Below are 11,140 nucleotides of genomic sequence, written 5' to 3'. Positions count from 1 at the left end.
TTATAATTAATATCTTTCGGGAAGATATTTTGAGGCTATATAATAAATATCCAGTTACTCATCAACTAGGACTCTAGTTTTAGCATCCACTGATGATCTTAGCCTGACTCAATTATCTCTGTGACTGTCAAATGGTTTTGTAATTCCCCCTTCTACATTTATTAAGGAAGAGCAGGGGGGAGGGTCAAAAAAAATTAAGGAAAAGCTTCCTCTTTTCCATTATTTAATATCTATAGATTCTTATTAAATGGATTATAATTCATTATTAAGTGGGTTGTAAATTTGATGCTCAACTGCCCTAGATTTTTTCAGGAGATCCCCTTAATTAGTTTTAACTCAAGTTGTGATTTAGGGCAAGTGCCCTTCCTCTCTTTGGTCTTAATTTTTCCATCTGTAGGATAAGGTTAAGTACACAGGGTTATTGGGGGTGACTGAATGAAATGCGTGCAGGTTCCCAAATCTCCTTTGCCAGGATGGGGTGATGTCAAGACTGACTCAGCCCTGAAGAGGCTCAGTATTTTAGTGTATTTTGCCCTCCTTTTCTAGGCATCCAGGGCATTGTGGATGCCTACCGCCAAGCCCTGCCCCAAGTTCGCCTCTATGGCCCCACCAACTTTGCACCCATCATCAACCATGTGGCCAGGTTTGCAACCCAGGCTGCACATCAGAGGACTGCCTCGGTGAGGATCATGAGAAGTAGTGGTAGTGGTGGGTGGTCTTAGTCAAGGGCTCCCTTCAGGGCTGTGTAACAATGGACTTCTCGTCAGTGTGGGGATGTGTAGCTGGGGTGTTTATAGAGCTAGAGCGTCTGCCTCAGTTTATGAATGGCTTATCCCCAGCAATACTTCGTGCTGTTGCTCCTGACTGATGGTGCTGTGACAGATGTGGAGGCTACACGTGAGGCTGTGGTGCGTGCTTCACACCTGCCCATGTCAGTGATCATCGTGGGTGTGGGTGGTGCTGACTTCGAGGCCATGGAGCAGCTGGATGCTGATGGTGGACCCCTGCATACACGCTCCGGGGAGGCAGCTGCCCGTGATATCGTGCAGTTTGTGCCCTACCGCCGCTTCCAGAATGTGAGTGGGGGCAAGTTTGGGGGCAGACCAGATCTGGGGGTTTACCCTTCCACCTCTGAATGGGGATACTCACCCTTTCATCTAAGTCTGGCCAAGTTTGGGTATTGGGGTTTGTATCCTTTCTTTGGTATGAAATGTAGACTATGGGAAGCCGTTAGGGCGCCACCACTGACCTTGCCCTTCTTCTCCTGGCAGGCCCCTCAGGAGGCACTGGCACAGACTGTGCTTGCAGAGGTACCCACACAGCTGGTCTCCTACTTCAAGGCCCAAGGTTGGGCCCCATTCAAGCCACTTCCACCCCCAGCCAAGGGCCCTGCACAGACCCCTCAGGTCTAGATTCCCTTAGAGGGTGGGCTGTGGCTAGTCCTCAGCTTCATATCCCCCAAGGACATGACGCAACCCTGCACACATTGCCCAGTGCTTGCACTTTACATTTTATATTTTTATATTTGTTCCTGCTAATGTTGCTCTTGATCTCTCCTGCTTGCCCCTGGAGTCCTTCATTCAATAAAGATCAATGAAGACCACTGCTTTGCTACCACTTCGTGTTTTTGAGTTGGAATCTGCTGTTAACCATGTTTATTTCTCCTGAGCCTCAGTTTGTCCACCTTAGGGGTTGTTGAATGAAGGATACCTCTGACAGCATAGCCCTAATCAAAGAAATTGGATATTCCTGGTCAGATGACTAGAGACACTGATTCTATTTTTAAAAAATACAAGGACCAAATGTAAGCCAAGCGCCCCAGCTTGCACTGCCTTAGGACAGAGCTGAGCTGGGAACACAGACAAGGTGGAAAGTGCTAGGGGAGGGAGGAGTTTTAAGATGGTGCAAGGGCTATGCGAGACTTCCTGCAGGAGGGAGGAGTGGTGGTTCTAGTCCTGAAGATAGGCCCCAAGCCTGTAATTTTTAACAGCTATTTTTTTCTCACTAGAAAATTAATATGTATATTCATTACAAAAGAAAAAGTACATGAAAAATATTATCATCTAAACCCCAATGTGCCATTAAAATATTTGGTACAGCTTTTTTAGTATGTAATGCATATTTATAATCTATACATTTTTTTTATTTTATGAAAATGGGATCATATTGTATATACTATTTTAACATGCTTTAAAGTATGCTAGTTACTACAAAATTATTTGAAATATAAATATTGTAAAAAATAGATAATGGAGGTGAAGGTTCCTGTGTTTCCTAGGTCTGACTTTTTTTCTAAGTAGGATATTATATATACTCTTTGCACCTTGTTTTTATTATATATTGGGTGTCTTGCCCATTAGGACATGTTGGTGACCTTATTTTTTTTAATGTCTATGTATTCTGTATATGAGTGTATTGTAGCTTATTTAGTTAACATTTATTATTGAGAAACAGAGAGAGAGCATGAACATGGGAGGGGCAGAGAGACGGGGAGACACAGAATCTGAAACAGGCTCAAGGCTCTGAGCTGTCAGCACAGAGCCTGATGGAGGGCTCAAACTCACGAGCGGTGAGATCATGACCTGAGCCAGTCAGATGCTCAACTGACTGAGCCACCCAGGCACCCCGTATTATAGCTTCTTCAGCCAGTCCCTTATTTATTGAGATTTGGGTCCCATCCAGTTTTGTTCTGTTACAAAGTGCTGTAATGAATATCCTTGTACAGATAATCTGTGCATTTACAGCAATATTTCTGAAGGATTGGTTCCTAGAAATAGAAATGCTAGATCAAAGGATATGAATATTTAAAATTTTAATAGATGCTGTAAAGTGCCCTCCATAACAAGTTTCTTTTTACCCCTTTTCTGTTAATCTGACAGCAAAAATTTTTTTTCATTTTTAGCTTGAATTTATGTAATTTTGACAGGTAGGTATCGTTCATGTGTTTATAGTTATATTCTCAATAGCCTATTTATAGGTTTTTGCTGTTGTTACAGCCCTTATTCTCATCCATGTTGAAAATATTTCCTCCCAAGTTACTGCCTTTGCATGTGTAGTATCTGTTAATCCATAGTACTCTTTTGATACAGAAGTTTATTATGTATACCAGTCTAGTTTGCTTTTTAAGAAATTATCCATATATCATGAATAACTTTCCATGACATTAAACATTCCCTTAAATACTAATATTTTTCTTGGCTGCATATTATTTTTGTAGCATAATTTATTTTCTTACATACTATTTGCAGTTTTCTCTTTATAAACCAACCGTGTGATAAGAATCCTTAAAAGTATTATCATCTTCAGTTACATTGATGTATCCTTTGACTGCATCCTTAGAAATGGAATTATGATTAAAGAATATAAAAAATTTTAAAGCTTTTGGTTCCTATTGTGAAACTGCCCTCCAGAAAAGCTATATTAGTCCATATTTCTAACCTTAGTCTTTGAGAGCACTCAGTAGAGTAATTAAATTACAAAGGTAATAAATACCCTGAGGAGCACCCCACTCTTGATTTCATCTCAGGTCATGATCTCAAGGTTCATGAGTTCACCCCATGTGGGGCCCCGGACTGACCATGTTGGAGCCTGCTTGGGATTCTCTCTCTCTTTCCTTCTCTCTCTAAACCTCCCAAGTGTGCACTTCTCTCTCTCTAAAAAGAAATAAACTTAAAAAAATTTTTTTTGAATTATACCCTGAAATTTTAAACAAATGGATATGTGCTTCACCCTCACACTTACACATTCCACTTCCTAGAGGTGTAACCACTGTTCATTGTCTGTGTGTATATTCTTCCAAAACATGAACACACTGGGAAGGATCCTAACAGCCAAGGTGTTGCATGTTCCTTTGCCCATGTTGGCCCCCCTTTTCTAATCTAGCCAGACATAACTCATTAAACTTTTGATGTCTGTCTCCCCCATCTTTTATTCTTCCAATTCTAATTGGACTCCTAGAATAAAGAATTCTTGAATCAATAAATGAACTGTCCTGTTTCCTGGAAGTCTCCCTTACCGGGCTTCCTGAAGGCAGGGACAGATTGACACTAGACCACCTGTACTGTGCCTAGCAGTAAAGACAACCTGAGTAGGGCTACCAGGCCTACATCAACTTTCAGATGCTTCCTAGAGGTTCTTAAGTCTCCTTAGTTTTTGAGTGTTACCTAAAGAAAAGGAGCAGTTAACCTTTCCTCTTGCACCTAGCAAGAGTTGAGGAGACTTTTCCAGAGGTTGGAAATTGAGCTGCACAAACATGGCTTCAGGCTGACTGGCAGCTCTGTTAAAGAGGGTGGCCTTTGGAGGAAGGTAGGTTTGAATCCTGTGCCACTGTTCTTCACTAACTGTATGATCTTGAGCGTTTCCTGACCTGAGTGGTTTTCTCTTCCATGGTTGTGAGGATTAGTTAGACAATGTGTAGAATGTCCAGAGCACCATCTCTTGCATGTGGTAAGCACTCCATAAACATGAGCTGCTGCTACTGTATTGATCTGAACTCAGTAAGAGGGCGCATTGGAAAGTAGACCCTCCCCCAACTAATATACCAAAGGCAACCAGATCCTCCCCCCACCCCCAAGAGACACCTCAATAGGATTCCAGCTTCTTTCAGCACAGACCTGCACTCTACTCCAACAATCAGCCTGTTTAATGGGGTTCCCCTGTGGCATTGTCCCCTGCCCCCTCTGAAGTTCGCATGCCATGGGCTCGGACTCGATACAAGCATGTGAAACGAGGGTGGCCCCAGTTGCTTAGAATCTGGATCTTCACCTTGGGAAAGGCAGCTGGGGGGTCATTCTGGGGAGACAAATGGATCATGCCAAGGCCTGCTGTCCCAAGGGCTGCCTTCCTCCCCAATCTTCCCATACTGTCCCATTCCTTTAGCACCCTTACCCCCAAAGACACACACCTGTAGGTGGAAAGTCTGAATCTCTGATTTCTCCACATCGAAGGTGAATTTCCCCAAGAAAACTTCAGTCTCATCATCAACCTGGAGGCCCTGGTAAGTGAAGAGTGAGTGGGGGAACAGTGAGGCACAGGTGGAAGAGGAAGAAAACAACTTTATTGAGGAACTACTATGGTATGCAATAGCTGCATGCTCTCCTTTATTTTTTGGCTTTAGAATAGTGTGGTGTGGAATGTGGGCTCCAAGAAACCAGATTGCAAAGTTTAGTCTGGCCAATTGTTAGCTGTGTGACCTTGGCAAATAAGATCGCCTTTCTGAGCATTACATACCTCATCAGTGATGGGGTAGATGATAGCACTTCATAGGTTGCTGAGTGGGTGCAAGATGATCCATGTAAAGTTCTCAGCACAGAATTAAGTGCTCAATAAAGCCATAACTAATGTTTGGATATGGTTATAATGATTTATAACCTGTAGGCCTGAGAGGCGAGTGGTAGTATATCCATTTTGTAGATGAGCAAGCGAAGACTCAGTGACACCAATTTTCATGACTAGTGCTTTCTAGGCAAAATCCGCCCCCGCCACTCCACCCCGATCTCCTTAGCCTTAGCCTCACTCACATAGACTGCGAAGTCGCGGGGGGCGCTGTTGGCTTCCCCGGTGTGTGCCACACTGGGCGGTGGGTGCTGCAGGGTGATGTCGCTCAATTGCACACGACCCGGTAGCCGGATCACCACCTGGCCCTGGTCGCCCTCAAAAGCCCAGCAATTCCCAGGGAACACATCTGGCTGCAGGCGAGCAAGTAGACCTTCAGAAACCACTGACCAAGGGACTGCGGCCCTTTCCCAGCCTGAACATTGGTTAGGATAGGCCCAGCCCTCAGCTCAACCCCTTCATCGGCCCCGCCCAGTCCTCCACGGAGACTACATCCTGCCAGATCTTGACCAGTCCCTAGCACCGCCAGACCCCGCCTCCAGCCGGGCCGGTCCTCGGTCAGGCAGGGCCCTCCCCAGCGCCACGCCCTCAGCTCAGCTGGGTCCCACCTCCAGGGAGCTGAAGGGTCCTTCCCCAGAGTCCGCCCCTGGTCGCGTTCTAGGATCCAGGTTCCAGGCCCACCTCGAGGATAACTGTTGGTGGCCGAGCGTAGTTCCAGAAGCTGAAGCGATTCCAGAAGTAGGCAGTGTTCGCATCCTCATAGTCTTGGGATGTTTTCTCTAGGTCGATGGAGGCCCCTGGAGCAGGGAGAAGCAATCATGCCGGGGCTCCCAGGCCTGACCGACAGCTGGGGCAGAGTCTTTGAGGGCGGTCTCTATGGACCGGTCACGTGCGTAGGTCTGTCTGTGTCTAGGTCTCCGTCTTTTCCCGTGTCTCTGAGTCTCATTCTCGCAGTGTCTCTGGGTCTTACCCACAGAGCTCAGCGCATAGTCAGGTTTCCTCACAAAGTCTTCATTCAACCTCTGGAACACGAGCTTGGCCACTCTCTGAAAAGAGAGTGGAGGGGAAGGTGCTAGCGGGCAGGTTTGCGGGGAAGCAGAGTTCTGAGGCTAGGTTCTCTGCGATAGACTCTGTGGGTCCCGGGAGAAACCCCGAAGTCGGGGCTCCGGAGCGGGGTTTATGGCTCACGACCCAGGGAGCGGCGGCACTCCTCCGGGGGCTTCCGAGGTGGACCCGGACTGGAGGTGGGCCGAGCCACGCGGCGGGGCGCTGGACAGCCGCGGGCTGCCGGGCTCACCTCGCTGTTGGCTGCGCGAACGCTGGACACCTCCTTGTGTAGTTTATCCAACTCGGCTCGTAGCTGCTGCAGCTGCTGCCCCTGGGAGCGCACGCGCTCGTGGTACTCGCTGCAGGCGGAAGGTCGGCACCGCGGGGCTGGGTCCCGGTCCCGCTAGGCGCTTCCCGTAAGGCCCCGCACAGAAGCACCTTCGAGCCCCCTAATTCCCCACGCCAGGTGCCCTCTTTCACCTTAAAGTCAGCATCTCCTTGGGTTCCTATTGGAGGGAGGGAGGCACAAAATACAGCACTGCTCAGCTCCCACCCACTCCCTTCTCCCACTTCAGCCTGGGGCAGAGGTACTCAAAGGGCCTTCTTTTTGAGGACAGCCCCCACCCTACGATCTGCTAGGACCTCTCAGAGACTCCCAACCGCCTCTGGGCACAATCCCTCAGAGATCTATCTATATCCGGCCCTTCCTTAGGATTACAGCCTCCAGCACTAGTCCCCCTCCCACCAGTCCAGGGGACCCACAAAACCTCCAGGTTCATACTCTGCCACCCACCCACCCTGGGATAGAGACGCCCTGACTCACATTCTCCAAAGGAGGAACCAGGTACAGCAGTCCCCACCAGAGTGCTGGGGAAAGAGGGGTGGTCTCAGGGGAAGCCAAGGGAGAGGGTTTCTTTGACATAAAGGGGCAGTGAGGAGAGAAAAGTCTTGAGGGAGCTCTGAAAGGGACTGAGCAGCTGAAGGCGCTGAGGGGGCTGAGGGATACAGGAGAAAATGTGCCGGGTTTGGCTCCAAAGCATCCAGGGCGGGGGAGAGGGGGAGGGGGCCCAGGGGATTCGCCACCCCCTCACCTGCCAGAAAGAGGCTCAGCAGTGACGTGGCCGTTAGCAGGAAGCGGATGGAACAGACCTCCCTGAAGAACCGGAGGGAGGCTGAGGCCCCAGACCCTCGTGAACCCCGCAGCTCCCTCGCCAGGGTCCTAGACCCAGCTGCCGCAGACAGGACTCAGCCAGATCTGAGCCAGGATCAAGCCTCTCTGCTGGTCCGGCTGTGCTCCCAACCCCCTCCAAAGAGCAGCCCCTGGGGGTCCCCATTCCCTCCTTCTGACCTGTACACAATGACCAGCACGTCTCCTACCAGGGACAACACGCTCAGCACCTGGAGCAGCAGGCCTGGGGACAGGGGAGGGGCCTCAGAGGGGGCAGAGGTGAAGAAGGGCTCGGTAAGCGTGGGGTTTGAGGTTCAGGAGAGGCTTAGGAACAGGGGAGTGGGCTAGGAGAATTAGATGGAGGCAAGGAGAATGAGTTCAGGCTCAGAGAAGGTGGATCGGGCTCAGGGAAGGGGCTGGACTGACATGGGCCAGGGACTCAAAACGAACAGGATCTCAGAAATGAGAACCGGAGTTCAGATAGGGGAGCAGGAGGACGGGTCAGAGGGTTTCCGGGCTGGCCTGGCCCGTACTCAGGAAGCGCTTGGACAGGCGCGGTGGAGGCATCTCCTGCCTCAGATCCAGGGTCGGGAGAAGGTCGAGCTGCTCCTCAGAGACTACGGGAAAACCAGCCGGTTCTGCGGGAGCCCAAGGACTCCACTGGGGTCTTGCGCAAGGCAGATCCACTCTTTCCCTGGGACCAGGCTGCAGGTTCCCCAGCCCAGAAGTGGGGCGGCCCCCTCCCCAAACAGGCATTGGTCCCACTGCATGCACACCCCAGGTCTCAGCACTCTAAGGCCCCGCCCCTCAGGGTGTTCAGTCAAGACACCGGTCCCCGGGCCAAACGGAGGCCCCGCCCCCAAGCAAGTCTTGGTGCGGCTTCGCGCTTCCTCAATGGTATTCAATCAGAATTTCCCCCGCCCCTTCCCAGGACCGTCCATCACACCGAGATCCCGCCCTTTAGGGAATTTTATTTGGTGCCTCCCCTCTTCACCCTACAGGCCCCGCCCCTTAGGAGGTGCTCAGATATTTATCCCAATTCCGCGTCAAGCCACGCCCCCGTAGGCCCCTCCCCCTCCCTCAGCTCGCCCGGGTTCGACCCCGCCCGCACCCGAAGCCCCGCCCCTCACGGTTGCCGCGTCACAGGCGGTCGGCCCTTTGTGGCTCCAAGGCGCAGGCTTCTGCTGAGAGCTTCCAGCCCTTGTGGTTCCTCCGGGCACTCTTGAGCTCAAGGCTGGCTCACCGCCGCTCGAGCCCCGGGCTTTTCTGCCCTCGGGCTCCCCGGGCCCCGGCCTAGCTGACCGGTGCCCGCTGCTGTCCCCCGAGCTGACGCTCACTGAGCTGTTGCTGTTGTCGCTGTAGAAGTTGGGCTTGTGCTTTTGCGGGGACGCCGCCGAGCCCGGGCGGGGGCTCCGCCGCATCCTGACCCCGGGGCGCCCTGTCACGGACGCCAAAGTCGCCGTCGCAGACGCCAAGGCCCTCAGACCTCCTTCAGCAGATGTGCGCCGCGGAGACCTCACGGACCCTGCTTACAGCTGGAGGGTCCCCCGGAGGGATCCAACCCACTCCCCTGTAACTGGGCCAGGCTGCTGACGTCATAAAGGAGCCCGTGATCTCTACGGAACTCCCTAACTGCGTCACAGAGCTTGTCATGACGTCCCCGGGAGCCTGGCAGTCTCTCATTCTTTCCCATGTTAAAGCAAGTGAAATCACATCATTTCCCAAAACACCCTATCTTCTGCACTTGGCGTGAAAGAATTTCTATTCCCCTTCCTGCTTTGTTTTTCCCCTCAGCTCCTATCATCAACATGCTATATATTTTACTTATGTATTTCTTCAATGGCTGTCACACCCACTAGAACATGAAGTTTATGAAGGCAGGGATTTTTGGTTTGTTCGCTAGTGTATACCCCAGGACCTAGATAGGCCTAATGAATGAATGTTAAGAAGAGGCAGGAGGTCACCCAGGGCATATCTACGTAAACATTTAGTTTCTTTTGCTCTGCAAACCCTTCAGGTCCCTCTTTTCATCATTGTCATCAGGCCAGAGAACTCTGACCTTAGGATCTGTGGTTCCCTCTCCCAGACCCATATTCACCAGGGGTTTGTGGGCCAAGGCTTCAGTATGCACCAAACACCATACGCACAGTCAGACCAACCATCTGAGATACTGAAAATGCAATGATGAGTCACAGAAAGTTCCCAGACTCCTGCTATGCACCAGAATAGAAATTCAGGTTCCCAGGTACAATTTGAGAATCTACTTTAGCATATCTTGAGTGGGTGCAGGAATAAGCATTGTTAACAACCACATATGTGATCCTGATTAAGGACCACGCTTTGAAAAACAATGCAAAAAGAAAAAGAGAGAGAGAAAGAGGAAGGAAGGAAGGAAGGGAGGAAGGAAGGAAGGAAGGAAGGAAGGAAGGAAGGAAGGAAGGAAGGAAGGGAGGGAAGGAGGGAGAGAGGGAGGGAGGAAAGCAATGCAGTGCAAATGCACATTACATAGCCAGGCAAATAAGGCCAGAAAGGGGAAAGGACTTTCCAGAGACCACACAGTGCATGATAGAGATTAGAATTCCAAAATCCTGCCCTAGAGCCCAGTGCTCTTTCTGCCACATCCCATCTTGTTTGGAATGTTAGGAAGTGAAGTGTCAGTTCTTAGAGAGGTGGAGGGGGAGTGTTCCTGCCCAGAAGGGGAGGTGCCTGCATTAGTTTCCAGAGGGGTGGCTTTAACACCTTGCTTGATCAGATGTCACAGAGTTCAGGGGTAAAGGTAGGGAAAGGCCAGGGCACTGTGAGCTAAGAATTCTGGTCCCTCCTCTGCCTTCTTTTGGGTCTCAATGCCCCAAATATGTCAGTGGAGGAGGTGAAGCCCTCCCTCAACATCTGGAAACCTGAGGTCTAACTTGGACCTTGCTAAGAACCAGAACAACCTATGCCTGTTTGTTAGGTGTTTCATAGACCTCAAAACTCAGCTGAGCAGCTAACACCTGGGACGCCAGCCCCACTATGGAGTTGGAGAAGCTGAAGCACAAGGAGGCACCGTGTCTGGCTCAAAGCCACACAGCAACACCCAGCTCCTCCGATGGTCTAATCTTATCTCTGCTGCTGCCTAATACATTCCTTGTACACAGGTCAAAATGACAAATCACAGGTCCCAATACACACCCTGCATTCCTTCCACTGCCTGGATGTCCTTCTCTGCTCAACTCCTGTCCTTAAAGCCCATTTTATTTCTTTTATTATTTATTTTTTTAAGTAGGCCTCATGCCCAATGTGGGTCTTAAACTCATCACCCTGAGTACAAGAGCCATATGCTCTACTGACTGAGCCAGGCAGGTGCCCCCTCAAAGCCCATTTTAAGCACTTCTGGCCTCTCTCTTCTTAAGCTCCTGAGTCCTGACCCTTTTCCTGCCCTGATGGGAATTACAGTCTTTCTAGGCCTTGTTTGGTGTTGGAGTCCATGAAGCTACTGGAAGACAGAGAACATGTCCAATTCACCTCTATGGCTGCACCCCTTCCCCCACAGGATGGCATAGCGCAAGTCCTGCATGTAGGAGGTGTCATTATATAGAATAATTAAATGGA

General features: G+C 50.1%; 2 protein-coding genes across 9 annotated transcripts in view; one reads left to right on the top strand and one right to left on the bottom strand.

Moving 5' to 3' along the window:
* The window catches only part of CPNE1 (copine 1), a 35,199-nt gene extending 33,585 nt beyond the window's left edge, over positions 1–1,614 (top strand). For all 7 annotated transcript variants that reach the window (XM_029917558.1, XM_029917559.1, XM_029917554.1 and 4 more), the window contains 3 exons: positions 547–680; positions 840–1,076; positions 1,272–1,614. In XM_029917558.1, coding sequence (XP_029773418.1) covers positions 547–680; positions 840–1,076; positions 1,272–1,412 — 512 coding nt within the window. In that variant the 3' untranslated portion in view covers positions 1,413–1,614. The remainder of the gene's footprint in view (positions 1–546; positions 681–839; positions 1,077–1,271) is intronic.
* Positions 1,615–4,621: 3,007 nt separating this feature from the next.
* Positions 4,622–9,130, bottom strand: SPAG4 (sperm associated antigen 4). Of its 2 annotated transcripts, none has more exons than XM_029917561.1 (12): positions 8,661–9,130; positions 8,083–8,187; positions 7,730–7,793; positions 7,473–7,534; positions 7,205–7,248; positions 6,862–6,887; positions 6,632–6,740; positions 6,305–6,380; positions 6,016–6,131; positions 5,520–5,687; positions 4,904–4,993; positions 4,622–4,791 (listed from the first exon to the last, which is right to left on the bottom strand). In XM_029917561.1, exons 1-12 carry the CDS (start codon positions 8,968–8,970, stop codon positions 4,642–4,644), a joined length of 1,320 nt encoding a protein of 439 aa, XP_029773421.1. In that variant the 5' UTR covers positions 8,971–9,130; the 3' UTR covers positions 4,622–4,641. The 2 variants fall into 2 exon arrangements, with proteins under 2 accessions (XP_029773421.1, XP_029773422.1); XM_029917562.1 differs by having other exon boundaries at positions 8,083–8,166.
* Positions 9,131–11,140: the final 2,010 nt, after the last annotated feature.

Source organism: Suricata suricatta, chromosome 12 (genome assembly GCF_006229205.1).
Source record: "Suricata suricatta isolate VVHF042 chromosome 12, meerkat_22Aug2017_6uvM2_HiC, whole genome shotgun sequence".
Taxonomy (NCBI): Eukaryota; Metazoa; Chordata; class Mammalia; order Carnivora; family Herpestidae; genus Suricata; species Suricata suricatta.
The sequence above is the reverse complement of the archived record's forward strand: the minus strand, read 5'-3'. Positions and strand labels throughout refer to the sequence as shown.

Coding starts and splice junctions, on each gene's coding strand:
- SPAG4 (XM_029917561.1), bottom strand. CDS start 8,970: ATGCGGCGGAGCCCCCGCCCGGGCTCGGCGGCGTCCCCGCAAAAGCAC. Junction 7,249..7,472: donor GCTGAGCCTCTTTCTGGCAG/GTGAGGGGGTGG, acceptor CTCTTTCCCCAG/CACTCTGGTGGGGACTGCTG. Junction 6,132..6,304: donor CTATGCGCTGAGCTCTGTGG/GTAAGACCCAGA, acceptor TCCCTGCTCCAG/GGGCCTCCATCGACCTAGAG.